Raw genomic sequence first — 23,498 nt, forward strand, 5'->3', positions numbered from 1 at the left:
TTGAAATAGCGACTGCTTAAGACAAGATTATGTTAGAGGCCACACTAACACTATGTACGAGTACTAGCAGTGATCCCCTTGGTGCATCAGGTAAGGTTGCCAGCAAGAACTTAAAAAAGGCTTTGCATACATGACAACCGTCGCTGCTGCTCATAGTACCAAGTTATTAATATTAGTAATATGACTCATAAACTCCACATGATGTATCACTTGGCTCTGAATGTATTTTGAAAATTCAACCAAACATCAATTTATGAGCTCTAAAAAAACGCACATTTTCGTCTCACTTTTTGTAAGGTTGTATACGTTCACATGAGATACCGATTCTCCATGCTTTCTACTGTAAATCATTGCCTTTCATTTCATTCATTAATTTCATGACGTTCGTGTCATTTTGTGGGATCGGCTTCTTTTGGTTTGACATTCACATCTCGTTGCGCTTCTTTTTGCAGCTGGACCAGGAGCGCGGAGGGGGAGGTGTGCAGCCTGGAGCCAGAGTAGTGAGATATTTCAGGAGGTGGGCGGAGTCCCGAGCACAGCCGAAGCTGCTGGGATCCAGTCTGTGAAGGGGACAGCAGAGCAACCTGCACCAAGCAGTAGCGGCAGCATCCTCGCTTGAAATCGGAGCCCTCCTCTCCAGCAGCATCAGCACCAGCCGGTGCCGTGCGCCTCTGCGCCCCGGCTGCTCGCGCATCTCTGCATGCACAGTGGCTGCTTCAGCCTGTGTTCGCCGTGCGCTTCGATCCCTGCGCCCCTGGACCTGCCTAGACTGCTGCTCATCCATTTATTGCACTGCGGGCTGTGTGCCTTTTCATTGATCCCGGCTTCTGGGCCAGCGCCGCTGTCTCTGTTCATTTCCTGCATAGGATAAGGGACCTGCTTTGATTTCGGGCTCCTCTGCTCCATTTATTTCCTGCACAGGACACACTGCCTTCGTGTTTGCCCCCTTTTAATTTCCTGTATTGGGAGACACTACACCTGTGACTACTCCCGTAGCCTAGGGGTACTGTGTGTTTATCCACCCGTTCTCCCGGGCCCCAGCTGCCTGCTCCCTATTTTGCAAATACGGTTGCCCTCTGACAGCCAAGGGCCCACCTGGGCTGACTGCTCTTTCCCTGCGCTGCGTGCCCTGTGATCTCTGCTAGCCTGGGCTGCAGCTGCGACCGCCTCGGTACCTTCCCCGCCCGGTACTCCGGGAGCCGCCAGCATGTTGGACCCGTCTTCCAGCGAGGAGGAATCGGAGGAGGTTGTGGAAGAGGAGTGCAAAGAGGTGCTAGCCCCGGCGCAGCGCCTGTCCCCGAGCCGGACGAGTGAGAGCTCTTCGACCGGTGCCCCTGGAGGGCTGCAGCCGGTGAGCACTGCCGGCGGGGCTGGGGGCCGAGCAGGGGGCAGCGTGCGGCCCTCTAGTCCCAGTCCATCCGTAGTGAGCGAGAAGGAGAAGGAGGAATTGGAACGAATGCAGCGGGAGGAGGAAGAGAGGAAGAGGAAACTGCAGCTGTATGTGTTCGTGATGCGCTGCATCGCCTACCCCTTTAACGCCAAGCAGCCCACCGACATGGCCCGCAGGCAGCAGAAGGTAAGAAGGGCGAGAACAATGGGAGGAGGGGGAATGCTACCGGGTGTGGGGGCAGCGAGAACCGGGGAGGAAGGAGCAAGTGCTTATGGGATACTCACCGGATGTTAAAGGCAAGTTTGGTATTTAGTTGATGCCCATCAGTAGGGGGAAACTGTGGCTAGCACGTGTTTGGGAGGTGGTTGCTGAGGGGAGCCCATGCTGCTAAGGTTGGGGTCGCAGCATTCGACCTTCTCAGAGAGGTGCCTTTCAAGTGGACAACTTCCTAGGAGGTGTGATTATTAAAGAGGTCACGTGCCAGTGAATAATACAGATGGCCAATAAGACAGCTGCTTTAGTCAACGACCCTACTGTGAAGACATTTGTGTAAAGTGAACATAATGTTACTGTTTCATATGTTGATACACTTGCTAATCTTTCTTGAGTCGATATCATGAATATTTCTGAGTTTGGGAGTCGTATCACGTGCCATTGATACTAAGACACAATCCAGTGTGTTGTGTGGTACACAGATTGTCACTATAGTTAATAACGTTAAGAGGTTCACAGTGCTTAATTGGAGCTGGTGGACCAACAGTTAGTTTCACTCACCACACTTCGACCCAAAGCATGAGAGAACAACACAAAAGGAAGAAAGAATAAAGATGAGGAATATAGGAAAACAGTGACAGAGAAAGCAAGACTGAAAAAGAATCTGCAAGAGTGCGATAGAGAGTCAGGAAATTTCTGATGGTGGGTCGAAAAGGCATGTGATGGAATCAAGACTCCACAGGCTTAGTAGTCAGCACCCCTACAAGCTATAGCCACAGGCAAGGGCTTCATAGCAATACTTTGGGCCTCAACACTCATTTTTCAAATTAAGCACTGGGAGTACACGTTCCAGGGTTGTGGAGATTGAGTGACTCTGCATCCTATGTAGTGGAGGAATGTTGAGAGATTAGGGGCAGGTGCTTAGAGTGCTAAGGGTCACAACTGCTGGGTAAGTAGGGGAGCATCACTGGAGGCTGAGGTTGTGTGTGAACAGTTTGGCGAACAGGAGGGAAGGGCTTGGCTACTCATGGAATGGAGAAGAGAACTCGCTAAGTGGAATGTTAAACAAGGAAGAGCGAGCCAGTCAAGAGAATACGTAGAAAGAGGAAACCAGGGTGAGGGGAGTTCCTGCAAAGCCCCGTGAGCGCGTAATGCTTGGGGAGGAGGGTCACTACCACATTAAGGGGATGTCAAGTAGAGAAATGTACTTTTTTAAATAACATTGCGGGTATGGCAAGTGAATGCCCGAAGGGTGCCCTGAGGGATTAGTCTCAGTGAAAGACGTGATGATGGAGCAGAATATGTATTGAGGTACATGATTTTATGACAGAGCGAGGGGCATCCCTTTGGCGAACTGAGACACATGTTAAAGTGCAAATGAAGAACATTCTGTCAGCTTCATGGAGTCACTGGGAGAACAGAATACCTTATGTGATTGAAAGACCTCATTCTTTTTCAAATATTAGCAACGAGGAGATTTAATTGACAACCTGTATTCACATAAAGAGAGTGAATAGACGAAAGGCATTGCACCACGAGGAGTTAACATTCCCTCAAAAATCATCAGTGCCCTACCCCGGTACAAAGATGGGACGCTCATTCCATACAAGAGAAGCAACCTACTCTAGGCCCCCTGCTTTCCACCTCTATCACCCACCTGGTCCGCCACGCCACGTTTGACCTGCTTGACCTTCTGTAGTGTTGCTGCCCACAGCACCAGGCTCCATAAACTCTCACTTAGAATGGACACCCACCCTCTCATCGATTAAGCTTTCCGCATTGATTAGAGCATTGGTGGCCAGCTCTCTTTCAATCCCAAGAAGATGTACTCTATGCTTAAGAATTCAACCTTGCCAAAAACACACTATCGACATCAATTGAACTGATGAGGTCCCGCAGAGAGCCTTTTTAGGGGCTCCTAGAGAAATGGTAACACAATCTTTAACGAGACCAGTCAGATTTTCTTTAAGACATTAGACAAGTATGCAAGGTCATCTCATAGAACTTGAATTGCAGAGCCCAGGAAATCTCATTCTAAAGGTCACTCCTAAACTTCGAGCATATTTCTGACTTTTATTGAATTCATAGGGAATGCTAGGAGTTCTCATGGATATATATATGACAACTATAAAATTACAGGACTCTTGCAACATATAACATTTACTCATACTGAATTTCTACCAGGCATCAAATTACTGTGAATAAGTAAGGATGTGGAAGTGTGTATTTTTAGTATTAACTTATTTTCCTCTACAGAGAAAGTGTTTTCCTGAGGCACTCCCGTTCGCCTGCACCCCTCATTAACTATGGGGGTGTTTGCCCACTTCTCCCAGCCTGGAAAGACATTCACCATGTCGCTCACAGGAGTGGTTCTCCATGTGTTTTCTAACAAGTTGATACTTTTGTGTTTCAGCCCAATAGTAATTAAGTGCTTGTAAAAATATGTCCTTTGCTAAGTAACATTTTTGCCTGTCCTGAGATAGTGGGGATGTGAATTTGCCTGAGGCTACAGCTCATTCTTCACATGATAAACCACTCTTGGACTATCCATCGTCTATGGGTTGGCGTATCAGCCAACCCATAGATGTGAGCCACAGCCTCACTGCAAGTCATAGGACATGCTTATAGACCATAGGTGTGGCTTATTGCTTGGATACATATATATGTATGCTCATTGCCACATGAAACTTTGAGGTAGACTACAGGTTTTTTGAACTGCTTAAACAATATAAACTAAATCATGCTTGCTGACGGTTCAGCTGGTAGATGCAAATTACATTAAAATAGTCCAAGTGTGATTTTTTTATCAAAGGAACAAAAAATTGGAATAATCAGCTTTTAAGGTAGCCCAGGAATCATTAAAAATATTGTTGCATCACTTTGTGAAAGGGCTGCCTGCAGTTTATTCTCCATGGAATTTCTAAGGAGTTTTTTTCCAAACACTCTTACTTTCTCATTTGCAGGAATCCGCCTCAAAGTTGAATGGTAAAATGTTGCCATCTCTCAATCTACATTGCTTATTACTTAGTGCAGTTTTCTAACTGATGAAAAAAGGCTAAACTAATTTGGTTGACTCTCTAGGACCAACTAACCTTATTGCCTACCTTATTAGATACATTTCTTTGGTCCTAATCTGTGGGAAAATGGTGAGTAAAGCCTAGAAATAACGTCCAGTAGGAATGTGTCCCAAAGGCTTCTGGGTAGTGATCACTTCCTCAGGTGTGATGTGAGGACACCTTAGCCCTTTAAGATGCTTCCACGCGGACTCTGTCCGTCCTGGAATTTAGCTGTCATCTCCTTTCTATCTGCTACCCTGGATTACAGCATAATGCCCCAAAATTGGGTGGTCGACCCCGTCCAATGAGATACTCGATAGCTGCACTGTGCATGTGTCTAAGATTGCTGAGAATAGCCAACCTTCGGCTATGAAAGGCTCGGTGGATGCCGAAGTTATGGGGTCACTTATAACAGAGTGCATTCATTGTTGCCATGCTTAAAAGCAGACCTTTCAGGAGGAGGCTGCCCCGGGGCATGAGCTATGAGGAAGGTATTCAAGAGCAATCGTCTGAATTAGAAACAGCGAGGATGTACTTACTTTACCAATGGCAAAGCCTGTGGGCAGAGTGACTCGGTGCCACTACAGCGATGTACCTTCAATATCTCTCGTTTAAACATGGTTGTTGCTGATGTACTGAAAAATAATATGGTAGAACGTGTCGACAAAGTGCAAAATGGGTGCTGTTGTAAAAATGCAAAAAAATGACGTGAAATAAAATAACCTTGCAGTGCGTATTATAGCGCTTAAAAGTACCGCAGTGAAAGTTAGCTCTGACCGAGCGGCTTATGTAATCCAACCCACGACCATTTTGGCAGCCCCAATGAGATGCTGCGAACTGTCGAAAACAAATCTCGTGTGTAAAGCAGGTAACTCCATTCTGTGTGAAATAAAAAGAGCTAAGGATGTAAAGACATTCCAGCAGGAAAAAGAACACATGGAGGCGCGTACCTGAAAATCGAAAACCTAATACTTGTATTTCTAAAGATAAAGAACCCAATCAGATATTCAAAGTTTCAGCGCTGGCTTCCTCGCCGTGTCCTTCCAATGGGCAGCTTGGTTCTGACGCAGTGTGAGGACGCGGCTGCCACGCGGGTGCACGGGTCAGATATCCAACCCCGTCATTGGTTTGTCCTTCAGACCACTTGAAGGGATTCCCAGATGGGCGAAATGCAGAACTCTGCATTTCTCTGGGGCATGTTAAAATTTGGAAGGATGGTTCACATTTTCTAGTTTCACTGCAGGTCTGAGCAGGGGTAGCACAGTGCTACTGCCCAAGGTCCTGATATTCAGGCCAAGCGCAGGAGCGACCGAAATATCCTGTGCTGTGGGGCAAAACTGGGTCGCCCCCCAATCTGCGTCAAAGGTGTTTTTTTTGTGCTCAAAGACCCCCTCACGTCCTGATATTGATGCAAAATATTGACGTGATAGTAACAGAGCGCTTCATTGCGCCTTTGGTGTAGCGTTCACCCTACTGCTTGCAGCGGCAATGACGATTGCTTCTGGAAAGCGATGTGTAGCCCAGCAATGAGGTTGATCATCACACCTGGCACACTGATTTTTTGCTACATCAGTGCATGCGATTTACATTTCTTTTCATGTCTTATTGAATCGCTGTTTTAGACAATAGATCAGAAAATTGCTGTTGTGCACGAAGACTGGCAAATGGCATGTGTTGACACCGGGGCAGCATATTTAATGTTGCTGTGGGTGGCAGGCAGTGACCTGGAGTGGTGCTTGTGGTTGCCTGGCATGTCAGGCTTCTGAGTGCTGCTAGGCTGTGTGTGTGTACCCAGTAGGGTAGCAAGGGAACCGCGGCAAAATGCAAAATGATGCCCCCCCTCCAAAATGTGAAAAGGGGCCCGTGAGTCTCTCATATCTCACAGAAATTCATTGATCATTGGCTGAATGAGGGCCAGGGCGGGACTGGCCATAGCGGGCCCTGGGCGTTTCCCCAGTGGGGGCTGATTTTGTGCCCCTGGGGGGCTGTTTTTGTTACCGGGGGCAGGCAATATCCGCCCCATGTAACAAAATCGTCCGAAACCGGCCCTAACAAACAGCTCGGCCGCACCCCCCTGCCTTCCTGGGGGCCGGCCAAGCAGTCTGCCAGGGCTGGTTTCGGTTCCCAGTCCGGCCCTGATGGGGGCCCTTGTGGATCCCCTGATTGGCAGAGGGGCTGCAGGGGCCTGGTTACGCTCCTGAACCATGGGTCCTAATGAAAGCAGGGAAAATGGGCCACCTGTTTCTAATAGGGTAGTAAAGCAGTCATAAGTGGAATGCACTTTGCCCCTCACTCGGATGCACTTGAGGTCACTGCACCTGCTGCACCACTGTTAGCTGCCACTTCTTGTAATTGATTTAAGCAAGCAAATGGTAAGGATTTGGAGTTTTTGACTTCTAAGGACCTGATTACGAGTGGCTCTCTTAATTCCGACCCATTCGGAAACCTCTGTTTACGCATGAGTTGGAATTACGAGTTTAGTTTTAACGCATCCAATTATAATAAGATGCATGAAACGACTCAATATGCATTAACTTTGGGCAGGTCAAATTTGCCGAAATCTAACAGGGGAAAAGCATACAGTATTTGCCTTATCTTGCAGATTTTGGTGTGTTAAACACCAAATCCTCATGTTATTCCCCACAAACTCGCAATAAGTGCTACTTATTGCACCAGATAAACAAAATACCCTGTGGTATCATTATCAGATGCAATAAATACCACCTATACTCTTATTGCACCAGATAAACAAAATACCCTGTGGTATCATTATCAGATGCAATAAATACCACCTATACTCGTAGTCAAGCCCTATGTGGCTCCTTTCACCACTAATATGAATGTCAATGAACTCAAAGGTTTATATTGCAGAGTTATTGAGCTCAGGGTGGGCTGCTGCACTGTGGTTTGTTTTGGCAACACTGCACATTTATTCCTTGTGTCGTTTTGCCTGCAGTAATGAACTGTGCACCTCGAAAGATCGCAGAACATATTGACAGTTATTAATAAATTCCTGAAGCACTGCCATGCCACCCTCCAGAGCCATGGAGAGCCAGCAGGCAAAGACTGGCTGCTGACATTAAAAGCAGTAGTGGAGGTCGTCTGGTTGCAATTAATTAAAATGGCACGTCCCTAAAAGTGTCTGTATTCATGTAATTATTGTCCCTGTGAATTATGACTGTGCTTTATTACTTTTTTTTACTATCTCGAAATGTCCCTGTTTCAAAATAACATGCCTGACATTTCTCTAAAAGCCACGATTTGCTGGCTATGGTTGGAATACGCTTAGATTTGTATTGAACGTTGAATTGTAGAGAAGGATATTAGTTTCAGTGAATTACATAGGTAATAACAATGTAATCCCTTGATAGGAATGGCTAGCAGGCCAGCAGGAATATAGGTTGTAACTGTAGTCAATATTGAGAATTTTGAACCAGGCATTGGCAATTGCAATAGGTCTGGCTTTGCAGAAACGTTGCATGGTAATGTGGATCATTACAAGTAGATAGCATGGGAATGGAGGTGTATTTATATGGAGGTAAAGAACTGCAGAATAATAGTGGTATAGATTAAAATGTCAGGTGGTAGTTGCAATGGCAAGCCGGCAGCCGCGGCTCGTGGAGGGAGTTCCGTGGGGCGGTAAGGCGGGGCGGGGGAGGGGGTTCTAAAAACCGGAATATGGATAATTACAAGCATATTCAGTACATATGATCCTATTGTGTCTACGACGTTTCGATGCCGAAAAACAAAATAAATGGCATCATCTTCAGGACAAATATATAAATCATGTTTGGCTTGGAATTATAAACAATGTGCCTTTCATGCATCAGTGGTGCGTCGATATCAGGATATCCCGCGTATTTATCAAGGAAACCGTCCAGATCATGGCTCATGTGGTGCCGGTTGCAGAATCGCAGGACGCGGCATCTCTGGCGGGGATTTATATATTTGTCCTGGAGATGATGCCATTTATTTTGTTTTTCGGCATCGAAACGTCGTCGACACAATAGGATCATATGTACTGAATATGCTTGTGAATGCTATGTACAATGTCACTCAAATTATAATCAAGTCTGTTCACTGATTATAAGTATTCAGACCGATTTGCTCGCTGTTGCCTATATTTGTTGTTTTGTCGTGTTCACTGTAGGTCACGGGCTGTGCCCCCTTGACATTACTTTCTGATTTTGTGCATCGCCAAATCAATTCCTGTCCGGCTGGACAAAGGACATAAATACTATTTAGTTTGTGTCTATCCTTATCTTAATCCCCCAAATACTAGGGTCCACTGTTTTTTGTAATAAGTCACCAGCATGACAGCAGCATTGTGATTGGTCTGAGTGCCATGGTTTGGCGCTCAAATGGGGATTATGAGCCTGTGCATCTTCTCTACCCTGGCTGTGCAGTATACCCGGTGGAGAACATGTAAAATGTGCATGACTGTTTGACCAGCCCAAGACGGCCGGCCAAACAGTCATGTGCACTTAGACTGAGCTCAACACTCCTCCCCCTGGCCCCTGCTCTGGTCAGTCCAGCCCCACCCGCCCCACCTTTAAGCAGGAACGGAAAAATAAAACGCTAATAACATTGCGTTATTATCATTTTATCTCCCCATTATAAACTGCTCGCATAGCAGTGGGTCAACGCTCCTTCGCCTTAGTGGAGGAGCCGCCACTGGTCAGCTGTGCTGCCAAGACACACCATAAAAAGCTGGCACACTATTTAAATTGTGAGAAAGAATGCAAACTTGCTGTATTAGACTGGAGGACAAGTGGGTTTGAGGTTTAGCAAAACCACATCTCAGCAGAAATAGAGACACGCATGCAAGATGAATGCTAACACCTCTGGCAGAACATCAAGGGCAGAATGTGCAAGCAGAGAAAGGGGAGAGCACGCTCCCTTCCTCGCTATATCATTGGTTAGAAGCAGATTGCCTTCAGGTACAGTACTGTGAGAAGAGAAACATGAGATTCAAAATACATGTACACTTGTAAATATGCAAAAAAAAAAGAGAGGATCTATGTGTTAATTCCCTATCACAAGAACAATATTCAAAAAGGTCATCCAAGATCTGTTATTAGTCCCTGCATGCGAATGCATTTGGTTAGTTCGAGGACCTAATGCTTTTTATTTTTTTTTCAGATTTTGGGGGTGTTGTACTATCGTCTTTTAATTTCCAAAAGTGCTCCTTTTAAATGTAAACAGGGCTTAAAGAAATCTAACGTTATCTATGTCTTTTGAGTGCATCAGCTGCAAAACATGAACCTTTTCTGTCTTGATGTGAAGGATCTCAAGGTAATTGTCAGGAGCGAAGGTGGATACTCTCCTTAATGTGCATTGTCATAAATCTATATGTGTCTAGAGAGCAGCTGGTGGCAGCCGCACAGGGCGGTTCAGCAGCAGCAGCCGCAGCAGCAGCAGAAAGGGTGCTCTGTTTCATGACTGCTGCTGCTTGAAGTGGCCTTGACTTGCAGCTAAGGTGACTGCAGCAATGTCAAGGAGAAGCACGCGGAAAGCATTTACAAGGAACCCTAACACCGCGAGAAGAAGGGCCTATTCTCATTCACACAAGGATGTCACAAAGCAGAGGAAAAAAAGGCTCCAGGCGCTTTTCCTGCCTTTATATGCATGTTCGGTACTTAAGGAAATGATGTAGCAGACTTTGGTATTGACTTGCAAGGCGTTCAAATATCATTTTAACTTCTCTGCTGTTGTGCGTACCCTGTGAATTAAAATGTGTTTATTAATGTAACATATGAAGGAACAACAGTCATTCTTTGCAGTGAGTGTTGTATTCAGAGAGTAACAGGTTTTGAATGCTTGAGGCAATGTTTCCAGCCACTGATAGCTTCTTTGTAGCATCACATAGTATCAGTTGCAGGTTATAAAAAACACAAGTGCTGTCTGGTTTTGGTCGGATGATCCCCACGAGAGCAGTGCAATACACAACCATGTTTTTCGCCTCCTGGGGAGGTGGCATTCAGCCCAAATTGCTGGGCAGGTCCTTTCTGGAAGGTCCCAGGTGCAGCCAGAGGTCAGGGATGTAACGCAGGCCCCATCAGCCCCCACCATGCAGTCTCGCCCCCAACAGGGGACCCCATTTAGCACAAAGCCAATACATATCTGTGACATATGGAAGACTCATGGGCCCCTCATCACATTGTCCAAGTGTTTGTGGGGGGAAGCGGGGGGGGGGGGGGGGAATCATTTTGCGTTATGCCAGAGGTGCATTTCAGCCCCATAGAGCTTTGATCTGTAAGGTGAACAGAGAAAGTGTGAGGGGGTGGGGGCTGTGTGGACCTGGGCAGTTGTAGAGTGGGATACGGCCTGGTGATGGGATATAGGAGAATACTTGTAGACATACTCAGGAGAGAACTTGTGTATGGAAGAGTACCCTATAAACATTTGGTAGGAATATTGACTGCTTCAAGAGTCGTGTGGAAAAGGTTGTCACTCTCTCACTTCTCTCTTCTCTTGATTGCATTGAACATAGGCAGGCATCCCAACTAATGACGTGCCCCAGCAACACATTCCATATGTAAAAATAAAATAAGTGCATGTGGTAACCACATGGACAATTGAGAAGGTGCCATGTAAGGAAGGGTATGCTCTGACTGGTGTCCTGCAAGAGCCAATTTCTATTTCTTCATTATAAAAAATGCAACAACCTCGATATGCTGGATGCACACTTTGGGTCTATTCTGAAATGTTTTGTTATCATTAGTTCATGGAAGCAGTTAAGTGTCTTCAAGCTTGAGTTTTGTTTTTGCTGCCATTGTCTAGCATTATAACAAAGCACTGGCCCCCGTGAGAGAAGTGTAAGCCTAAACTTCCTTGGCAATTCAAAACAGACAATTAATTGTCTTTTGAAAAAATACAGATGCTTTTATTTGCCCTACAGAATAACTCAGTGATAAATGAACACATTGCAACACAAATCAAGGTGTTCCAGAGGACTGAAGCAGTGAAAGTGAATGAGTAAACTAAAATTCGCAGGTGCTATATAAAAGCATATGTAAAAACTCGAGGCTGATTTAGATATGACTCAACAACCAAACTCTGAATTAGAGTATAATGTGTATAACATTATGATGGAGAACAGTCCTCTGGTATATTTGCTGATGTTTCGACCCCAATGAGGTTATTTACCAAGGGTCAGCATCAGGACCAATACAGGGTAGCAACCAGTGAAATTGAGATTCTTGATTTCTCAAAAACAGGACACTTTTAACCTTGATTCACACCAGAATGTATTGCTGTATTACTTAAGGATGATAAAGAAAACACTCACCGGAGATCGGTAAGAAGAAACCCACAGGGACACGAGCCTGCGAGTAGGATGAAGAAAATGTAAAAAGCTGTAGACACCTTGATTTGTGTTGCAATGTGTTCATTTTCAATGAATTGTTCTGTACAGCAAATACATGCATTTGTATATTTTTTTTTTAAAGGAAATTAATTAATTGTATTACTTATTTGCCCCGGTTCCCAGGGTTACTGGGCTGACACAAATTATTTATATATACTGTCTAGCATCGGACAAGGTATGGATGCATGCTTGTGGATGCCCACGTATGTGACATAGAATACAAATTAGTGTTGGTTACATTCTCCTGCATAACTGCCACAAACCTATACTGATACCGGATTCAGAGACAATGATGAGGAATGAGGAAATAATAGGAGAAGAGCAAAGAGGAGAGGAACAAAGACAGTAGAGTCTGGGTTAATTGGAGGGAAACATGTATAGGAAGTGAAGGAAATGCAGTAGACAGAAAAAGAGGCTTTTGATTACGAAGGGATCAATGATGGAGAAGGCATCAAAGGCTGTGAGATATATAATAGCAAGGGATTCCAAATTACGGAAGCAGACACATGGGATAATAATATCTAGAGTTAGAAATGGGGGTCTCTAGTTGGCAAATTTAGGTAACTTTGTCCAAATAGTGGCAGAGGTCTGAGACAGGTTTGAAAGGCTACTTCGGTGGGTGGCGCAAGCAGCGCTGCAAGCTCATCAGTAGCATTTAATTTACAGGCCCTGGGTATATGGGATACCACTGTACAAGGGACTTAAAGGTGAATTAAATATGCCAAACAGGTGTAGACCAATCTTACCAAGTTTATAAGAGAGAGCACATGCACCTTAGCCCTGATCGGCAGTGATAGAGTGCCCAGAGTCATAAAACCACCAACAACAGGTCAGACAAAATACAGGAGAAAGGCAAAAAGTTCTGGGATGACCCTGCAAACAGGACCGAGTCCAACATCTAGTATTCGCATCATTATCACTGTTCAATTATTAATGGGGGGGGGGTACCTCCTAAAAATTAAAAGAAACAATTTGGCCTGAAGGAAGCTAAGTTCCCGAGGCTCCAATAGTTGCTAGTCAGCACAACACAATCCTTTTTCAATACATATTTATGTATGGGATATTTGTATAGCACAGACCTAACCAAAAGGCAGTGGAGCGCTGTATAGGATCCATGGCAAGCACTCAGTCGGTAAGTGATAGGAGAGCTTGTTGTGATCAAGGAGCAGAAGTGTATTGTGAATGCATTATGATGCACTTCTCTTTAAAGAGGTGCATCTTCAACTCTTTCCTAAATTAGAGCATCATTAGGGTGGTCCTGATGGATATGGGGATGCTGTTCCACACCCTGAGTGAATGGATGGAAAAAGCCTGCTGCCTTGTTTTTCTTTTTCTTTTTTCCACTTCTTAGTCTCCAGTCTGACGGTGCCATGGCTGTGGTTGTGCCAAGAACCACCAGATATGGTGGGCATTTGCTTAGTAAGCAGTGTTGCCTACCATGATGGCTTTGTGAATGACGCATCTCTTTTTGAAGATGGTGTAGGCTGCAAGGGGAGACAATAGAATTCCATCAAGATGGCGGTGATGCCCTCATACTCCTTCAGGTCGTGGTTGAGATGCCAATGAGGGTGGCCAATGTGAAGTCTGGGAGCATTTTCACTATCCAAATGCAAAAATAGGAGGGCTAAAACAACAGTTAAGTTGCTTTCTGGAAGAAACAGTTTCACTTTCTTTATAAGGAGCTTGTACTAGGCCATCATTGTTTTTTGGCAGTGTGTTCATTGAGGGTGAGGATGGTGTCCAGTGTTTAGCCTAGTAACTTGGAATTCATTGAAAGTTAGGGCTTGAAGCTGTCAGTGTTCATGAAGATGAGCCAGGTTTGTGCAATTTCTTACTCGTTGTTCTTGGCAAATAACAGAAATACTGTCTTTGTGGGTTTGAGATTCAAGTACGCACTGAGCATCCAGGTCTGGATGAGGTGTATGCCGTGTTTTAGGCCGTGAACGTCTGGAGCAGAGGAGGCTTTCAATAAAAGTTGTGTATCATCAGATATCGGGCAACTTTGAGGCTTTTGTCTGTGAGTAAAGCCACACAGGGCTCAATGTATAGGTTGAAGATGTTTAGTGTCAGTATGGAACCCTGTAAGACTCTGCTTGTGATGAGGATCCTTTGGGACCACCTGGAAGTGCCCATATGAACAAACTGGCATTGGTTAGAAAGGAAGGAAGAGAAACAGTGAAGGGCATTGCTAGTGAATTCCATTTGAGACTCCTGGATGCAGGAGAGGGAGGGATGATCAGCGGTTTTGAAGGCAGTTGAGAGGTCCAGTAATATCAGGAGACAGGGATCATGTTATTCTGTGAGCAGCCGGGCATCAACTATGCTGTGTAAAGTAGAGGTCTCCATGCTGCTGAATGACCTTAAGTCAGATTGGTAACTTGTAGGATATGGTTAGCATTGATGTGATCTTGGAGTTGAGGGTAGACTGCTTTTTTGATAATCTTGCTGATGACGGGTAGGGCACTGATTGGCATTTAGTTGGCAAGGTCATCAGGGTCCAGTGTAGGTTTCTTTCCAAGTGGAAGGATCTGCCCTGACTTGAGAGTTTGGAAGATGTCTGGCATGAGGGAGGCAATGACAACTATGAGTGTAGGTCAGATAGTTTGCTGGAGAGAGCTTTGATGAATGACAACGGTAAGGCATCATCTTCCTAGGAATGGTGTTGAGGGAGTTGATTCTGTTGGTGAGATCTGTGAGAGATGTGGAGGTTTTTAAGGATGACCCTGGCAGGATTCTATGAGACAGTGAGGATTTAGGAGGAGATACAGGCTTGGTGTTGTACCTCCACCTACAAAATCCTTGGGATCACCGGATCACTAACCCACCTAGAGCGGCTACGCCACCCTTTCAGTGCATCAAAATACTTAGGGTCACCCCGCCCAGAAGCACAACAGCAGCAGCACTATGAATTGCATGCTCATAAACTGTAGGTCAGCAACCAAGCATGCAACAGAGCTGACAGAAGCTATCCTACGCCACAACATTGGCATTTCGTTCATCACAGAAACGTGGCTAAATAAATCCTCCGGTTTAGTTCCCACACGTTTCACCATCATTAAGAAGGGCAGGGATGACCGCCAGGGAGGTGGCATAGCCATCATCCAGAAGAACAGCATCAATATGGCAGGAGCCAATTCCCTCTGTTGCCCCAAATTTGAATATCTGAGTTCCACCGTAATGTGAAAATACAATAATGTGACAAATTATCACCTCCTCTGTCATCCACCAGGTCACATGCTCTCATTCAGTGAACATCTATCAGATTTGATAATTCAATGCTCCTTCTTTAATACTAAAACACAATCCTAGTTGAATTTATCCTCCATTGGAATAACAAGATGGACTTACTATTCCAATCCTTAGACAAAATCTTACTCAGCAAAAATTTCACCCAACACTGCAAAGGACAAATCCACAACTGAGGCTCAACCTTCAAAGCCATTATAGCTTAAAATGAAGTGATAAGCATAGATGACATACTTCCTATCAACTGGTCGGACCACAACATCATCCTGTTTCACATCAACCCCAAGCAATAACACCTCCTAACCGCCCTCTGAAAACTCTCAAATTGTCCAGAAACCTCAACCAGATCCCTTTAACTGACTTGCAAGAAACAATTTACTATTTACTCCCTCATCTAACAGACAACCTCACAGCTGATGAGCTCAGATCGCATGATAACTCAAAGTTCAAAACCGCCCAGGACTAGATAGCCCCTCTGAAATTAAAAAGGGTCAGAGACACTCCCTCATTAACCTGATTCAACAAAGACTTCAACTTGGAAAGAAGACAAGTAAGAGCAGCTGAAAGACTATGGAGGGAAAATCTGTCCCCTACTTACCTCGGCCAGCTCAGATGAGAAAGCAGGAAATAAAAAAAATGCACCCGAAAAGAAAAATTTAACTTCTTCTACAATGCACTAAATGAAGCAAGAACCCCCCCCCCCCAAAGAGCTTGTTAACATAATCAGAATACAAACCTCCAAACCAACCAACAATACTCCCCGGTCCCAAAGGAACAAAGTGACAACTTCACCCAATTCTTCAATGATAAAATCACCAAAATCGACCTCTCCCTCAACTGCCACACAAGGACTTCCCTAGCAACTCTTCACCCACAACGGAGGTTAACATAACCCCAGCACAATACTTGACCCAAAAAAACAAAGACCCCTCCCCAAAAGAATACCGGACCCAACTAGTGCCCTAGACCCTCCACAGCACCCAAAAGTTGGAAGACATTCAGCCCACTCACAGAGGAGGACATCTCCAAGGTAATTGCAAGATCCAAAACCTCTTTACACTACTCAGACCAATTCCCAGGCTACCTGGAAAAAAACCCTCAAACAAGCCTTAACCCCTCTATGATACAAGATAATAAACAGCTCCCTGAGTAGCAGGTCCATGCCTGACTGCCTCAAACAAGGCCAAATCATTCCCTGCTAAAAAAAAAAAAAAACAGGTGCAGACCCTGAAGACCTCAACAACTTAAGACCAGTTTCCAACCTTCCCTTCATGACAAAAATCCTTAAGAAATGTGTTCTTTCCCAACTCACCCAACACATTGACACAAACAACCTACTTGATGCACACCAATCGGGTTTCAAAAAGGGATACAGCTGGGAAACAGCTGTTCTAAGTTTAGTAGATGACATGCATAAATCCCTAGATGCAAACAGATGCTGGCTGCTCCTCCTCCTAGAACTAACAGCGTCATTCAACACATTCAACCATGAACTACGTTTTTACTTCCTGCAACAATGAATGTGAGCAGACAGCACAGTTCTGAAGTGATTCACCTCTTTTCTACACAACCGCTCCCAACTAAAAAAAAACCAAATAACTCAACATCCGATATCAGCAAACAACTGAGGTGTACCCCAAAGCTCAGACCTCTCACTGATATCATCAACATCTACATGGAGCCCCTTACCACAATACTCAAATGAGCAAACGCTGCCTACCATCTTTATGCAAACGATACCCAGCTTTACCTGTAAATAAACTCTCTGAAAAACATGCGCCGTCTCAATCCAACGCTCATAAATTTCAACAATAGTTATCACACAACCACTTCAAACTCAACCAAGAAAAGACAGACATTCTTTTTTTGTTAAACCCAGGCCAGTCACCGCATATCCAAGACGCGCTAAATAACCTGAATGCTCTTAACTGCAAGCTGACTCTGGTGAACTCCACCAAATTTCCGGGGTTCACCTTGGACTCAAATTTGATCATGTGCACAAACATAACGTCTACAGTGAAGGGTGTCCTACACAACCTACAAATCTTCAAAAAATCAAACATTTCCTCCCTCCAAATGACATAAAAACTGCCACACAAGCACTGGTTCAATCTAGACAAGACCATGTGATTGCCACCCTCAGAGGCTCATCAAAAGCATACCTAGCCCTGCTAAGAAGCACACTAAATGCAGCAGCAGGCATGGTCACTGGAACAAAGAAATATGATCACATCTACCTCTCATTAATAAATCTAAAGTGGATCTAAAGCAGCTTGCTGCTGCTTAAAATTGCCTGTCTCACCCACAAGGTTTTACACACCTGGAAACCTGACTACATAGCTTCCAAACTAACGAAAGCAGGCCAAACAAGGAATCTAAAAAAGCTCCAACACCATTCTCCTCATTCTCCCCAAGAAACAGAACAAAAAGCACTTGCTCGCTCTTTCTTCTGGAATTCCCTCCCAGTGCATCAAAATCCTCCTTAACAAGCACATTAACCCTCCAGGAAATAATTAGTAACCCACCCTAAAATTGACACCTTGGGATGTACATACCCCTCTCAAGTCTTGACCAATGACTCGACACCCGACAATACAATTCGGGCCAGATGTACGACCCTTTTTTGAAGCCGCAAACCGGAGATCCTCCTGTTTGCGGCCGCAAAAAATGGCAATAGCATGTACTAATGCTATTTTGCGAGGCACTGACTCGCAAAATAGCATTTGCGACTCACGCTATTAGGAAGGGGCGTCCCTCTCTAATATCGAGTCAACATGCTATGTACTAATGTTTTACAGCCGCAAAACATTAGCAGTTTACCACCTACTTCAAGTAAGTGGTAAACCACTCACAAAGGGGAAGGGGTCCCCAGGGGACCCCTTCCACTTTGTGAGTAAGTGGGAAAATATTTTTTAAGAGCAGGCAGTGGTCCCAGAGACCACTGCCTGCCCATAAAAAAAATGAAACCAAAAAGTTTAATTTTTCTTTTTTAAATGCATCCCGTTTTCCTTTAAGGAAAACAGGCTGCATTTAAAAAAAAAGCTGCTTTATTAAAAAGCAGTCCCAGACATGGTGGTCTGCTGAGCCCAGCAGACCACCATCCCTGGGAGGGCTGGCATTCGCAAAGGGCTCACAAATTGCGAGAGGCTCATTAATATTAATTAGCCTGGCAATTTGCGACCCCATTGGGAATCGCAAAACAATCTAAACACACTGTTGTACATTTCAATTAGCGTCTCGCCATTTGAGGCTCTCAATGTGTCGCAAATTGCGAGGCGCTAAATGAAAGGGTCGTACATCTGGCCCCTAGGCTATACTGTTATGAACTGATAACGACTCGAATCTCGTCAATACAGCCATACTGTACTAAGATTGACTGCTAATGCTAATGCGTGAACAATGCTGTTAAGTGCTCAGATTCTCTCAGGTCTTGCCAGCACTATATAAAACTCTCAAATAAATAAATATATGTGCTATGAGATTCTTTGTATTTTTTCACTGAATCAGATGTTGATGTCATTGCACTTGTGAATAAAGTGCAGGATAGGAAGGTTGCAGTGTTTGAATGTCATGAAGAGCATTCTGATTCTGTTGCTGGCTTCAGTGATGGTCTTGTTATAATTCTTTGGCTGATATGATAAGTTGACTGCGTGTTGTGCAGCAGTTCTCTAGTTTAATGAGGTCATTTGGAGTTCTGTTTTGCTTCCATTCTATCTTGTCTGCAAATGGAGTGTTTATTGTCAGCAAGATTTTTAGAGTAGTTGGGTGCTGTAAGTTTTGAATTGCACTGGAGTGTGTTTGTTGAAGTTTGGGTATTCACATGGTTTCCCAAAAAGTGCTGATGATATAGTCAATAACAGTTATCAGAAAACACCATATAGCTATTGTACAATCATGCTAAGAAGAATACAAGGCAGAAAAAGGAAATAATATTAATTGAGATAAGATGTGTCATTAGAAAAATAGTATAGCAATTGAAAAATGCATTTTCTAGTGAGATTGGACTCTCATTACTAGGCACAGGCTAAAACCCTACTGGCTTCCAGGGATGGGAATATGAAGAGATTGAGACAAGAGGAAACAGAATTAGTGGGAGGAAAACTCATAGGGCAGGCAATAGAGTAAACCAGAAGGGTATCCTGGCACTGAATAACAGATGCTTGCTGTGTCCCAAATCAGTGGTACTCATTTTATTGACATCAGAAGGATGAACAGCTAAGTGGACCCACCAGGATTCAAACCTGTGTTCATGAGGTCAATCACAGGCCCTTACACTGGGTGCATTAATCCACTAAGGGGCCAATTATGATGTCGGGTGGGAAGCCTCCTCCCGACAGTCAAAATCTCCTCGACCATGTCAAAGCACTTCCGACAGACTCGGCCGGTTTACATTCTGCTTGCCCGATAACGATGTTCGCGGTCGGAACGTAAATCACACGGTCATTTTGAATCGGTTCAGACCGGCTCTCTGAGTATACGTGTCGGTCGGAACTGCATCGTACCCCCCTATTGACAGCGTTTCCGTCCTCAGGATTATGATGTCTTTTTCCAACAGCCTTTACGCATCAGCCTGTGTGACACAAAAAAGCTGTCAGAAAGTGACTTTGGGGGCCCCTAGCAGAGCCCCCTTCATCCTGCGGCCTCCAGTTGTGGGCCAAAGGGGTATCTAAGGGACCCCCATGTAAAACACTGAACTTTCTGGCAGGCACCATGGGGTGCCCGTGACACACGCACTCTATTTCCCCATAGGAGCCTGCATTACAGCCTGTTGTCGGGCGCAACACGAACTCCTATAGGAAACAATGGGAATCCGACCGAACAGTGTTCCCAAGTCGGTTGGTTTCGATTAAGAGTCGGTGTTGAGGGGAGGCTTTCCGCCCATCATCGTAATGAGCCCCTAAGCCACCAGACCCATCTTCAGAGTAGAGAAACTCACAAATTAAAGTCAATACTAGGAGAGTAGCACAAGGAAAGTGAGTACCATCTGTTGAGAAAGGAAATGGGGGTGTGAAGAGGAGTGATGAAAGGGTGTGTTGTATGACCAAGACCAAGGAGTGTTCACATTATGAAGGAATGCGGCGGAGCAGTGGGATATGAGTTGGAAGGTGGGTGTTGCATAATTGCCTGATGAAAAACATAACATGTTGGTAGTATTTCTTACGTTGTCCCCTCCACACCTCACAATGCTATATTTTCTTTAGAAGTTAAAGCATTCTTATTTTGCAACTGGATGCTTGCAGCAAAGACAGGCTGTTTACAAAAAGACGAAAACCTCATAACTATCTCAATAAACAAATTGTATTCAGAAGCAGGCCCGGGAATATTGTATTTATGTAAGAAACTAACAGAGCCAAAGGCCTGGTCGGGTGTGTAGGTATGTATATAGCCACATGAAAACAGAGGGCCTTTTCCCAAGCTACAGATTAATGAGTTCTTTTCAGATGTGTTGTATTATATTCTCCTTACCCACCTCCAGAAGGACACAAAGAATGTGGAGACATATCCTCAATGGCATTTGAAGCGATGTATGCTTAATGCAATAGCTTTTCTATGGAGGGACTGAGCTCTGAACATGCACTTAATGGATTGAAGAAAATGCTTAAGAGGTAATGAAGAGCAAGATATGCTAGAGACATCACAGGTATCAATTGTAATAATGAACACACACAAACCAGTTGTTGCTTTTCACTAAAAAATTCAATAGGTTTGTAGGTCATAATTTGAGAGAGGAGTATTTTTGAAGAAATATTTTGAAGTTTTAAATTAAGATAATGATTTGAAAACTATCTGGGTGGGCTTGGTGAAACATGATTACTGGTTGAGGGTGCTGAAGCTTTGAGAACCTGACTCCCCTCCTCACATGAAAGGCAGGAGATTGAGGCTAGGCAATAATGATGTTTACCAACCAGCAATAAGATGCCCATCTTTGTGGAAATGACTCTAGCAGGGAATGCCTTTTCATGAGTACAGGGCAGCAAAGTATTCTGCTAGGTTTCCTTGTGCATAGGTGAATCCCGTTTGCCATTTTCAGCAGTAGTAGCTGTTACATTTTGGTATTGCAATGCCAGCGGTATAATGGATATCACTCTTCAGAACTGACGGTTGCACACAGTCTTGAGACAGATGTCCTCGATGGCCAATCATAGTCAAGATATGTGGCAGGTGTGCACTGAGTTGTACCAAGTAATTGTATGTAGACAGACAACATAAGGCATATTCTGTTGATGCCAAATCTCCCGGCTCTTTTTGTATAGACTCTTTATCATTGTCATACTTGGCTACATATCTCTGTTATCCCTTTTCAATGGCTCCTCCCCACAACCCACTTGCCTCAATTGAGAAGTGAAAATGTCATCTTTCAGGATTTTGTGATTTTGTGGTGTTGAAACTTGAAGGTCTTGTCAACCAATCAGAGTTCCTCGCTTTGTATCCCAGAGCTACTTTCTTTCAGCATGAAGACGGTAAACAAGAGTTACATGTCTGTTTTATCACCTACCAGGAATTCCCACTTTCTCTGGCACTGTAGAAAATACTAGAGATTGAGAGGTCCAAGTCCTAGTCCAAGTCAACTAGTGCATCTGAAGCACATTATAGGAATGGATGGAGGTCGCAGTCATCCCAATGTGCAAATCACTAGCCGGTACTATAGCATACAAAGAGACTTGCAAGCCTACTGTTTGAGGTTTCTGTCTCAGATGAGCAGATGCTCCTAATGCCCTTGGATCTAGCAGAAGGTTTGGTATATAGGTCTCCCAAGGAACAGTCTGAAGTTTGGCAGAAGTATCGCAGGAGGACCATCAAGGCTGTCTTAAAATAAATGCCCTAAAATATACAAAATGGTAGAAGAAACATTCCTATTGCATGATAATGCCAAGCATCTACACACCCAGATAGACTGGACACATCTATTACCTCCGAGAGGTTCGTGGAAGTGTTAAAATATATGTGCGAACATCAACATCCACATGAACTGTACCCAAGATGGACTAGTTGTTTGCAATTCATCAGCTGCCAGAAGTCATACAATGGGATAATACAACTTTACAGTTTCTGTAATGGGTGCTTCGGGATTTTCTTGCACATGAGTGACTAGCTCCCTGACCGCTTAACGGAATATAGAGAAAGAACACTACATTCATAATCTTAATAAAGAGCAAAGCTCCAGATCAACACACTGATCCTGAGATGGATGTTTCAGTTCTTTACAGAGTGTCACATAACATAATTCTCCGTCCTCAGGTGTTCAGTGACTGATTTCTCTCAAGAGTTTTGCCCTCCTCTCCACCCCTACCTGAGATCTGAACCTAAACGCGAAAGACTCAGGAACCCCTGAAAGATTAAACTATTTATCTTGCTTTCTATGGAATTGCTCACCAACTTCAGAGTGCAATCAAAGAACATCCATATATGCGACAAGACGCCAACCTCCCTTGCCTCTTGTATTTTGATGTGACTGTATTTGCGAGTTCGCCAAGTTCTCTGAAATTGTGCTTTTTCTGCATCACAGACTGAACATCATAATACATTGTCTACAGACATTAGCCACTGTCACCAGCTAGTCTTGGTACATTTTGTGCATCTTGAACAAGCATTGTTAACTTCTTGGTCGTCAGCCTTTGGTTTGGATGAAGCTATTTATTAATTGCTGATTTTTCCTGAGATCGATTTTGTAAATGCTGTCTTAAATAGAGAGTGCCTTCTCATAATACCAAAAAAGGAATTTCTATGGCCACTTGTGCCTGACTGTTCTCAGCTCCCTTTTAAAATTGGACACTTGACCTGCCCATGTATATCAATTCTTGGAATACTTAGGAAGTTCTGTTAATTGTTTTGCAACATTTATTCCATTGAATAAAAGCATGCACGTGCTACGAATACAACGCTTCTGGGGGCAGTTGGCCAGAGGCCAAAACCTAAATGGTAAACTCTTACTCTTTCTTTACTTCTGTGATAGTTATTCAGATGACCTCATTGATCTCAAATGTGTCTGAGACGAGTTTTCTGAAAGCTTGGAGAAGAAGGCTCTGGCCTGCTTACATTGAAATTGCATCCTTGTCTATTAATCCCACTTATGTTCCAACAATGTGGAACATAACTGGGATATGCTGTCAATGTTTCTACCTCATAGAATTTTAAATTGTAGTTTGAAAATGTGGTGAACAAGCTGAAGAGTACTGCCCTCTTCCAACACCAGCAAATCACAAACATCATCTGTACTGAGGAG

General features: G+C 44.2%; 1 protein-coding gene across 15 annotated transcripts in view; it reads left to right on the top strand.

Annotated features, from left to right (window-relative positions):
* Positions 1-494: 494 nt before the first annotated feature.
* Positions 495-23,498, top strand: part of CADPS (calcium dependent secretion activator) — a 1,625,151-nt gene continuing 1,602,147 nt past the window's right edge. For 5 of the 15 annotated variants that reach the window (XM_085624723.1, XM_085624709.1, XM_085624711.1 and 2 more), the window contains exon 1: positions 496-1,576. In XM_085624723.1, the coding sequence (XP_085480849.1) occupies positions 1,208-1,576 (369 nt within the window). In that variant the 5' untranslated portion in view covers positions 496-1,207. Of the gene's footprint in view, positions 1,577-23,498 lie in introns of all 15 variants that reach the window. The other 10 variants (XM_085624715.1, XM_085624716.1, XM_085624717.1 and 7 more) reach the window with 3 other exon arrangements.

This window comes from Triturus cristatus, chromosome 9 (assembly GCF_964204655.1).
Source record: "Triturus cristatus chromosome 9, aTriCri1.1, whole genome shotgun sequence".
Taxonomy (NCBI): Eukaryota; Metazoa; Chordata; class Amphibia; order Caudata; family Salamandridae; genus Triturus; species Triturus cristatus.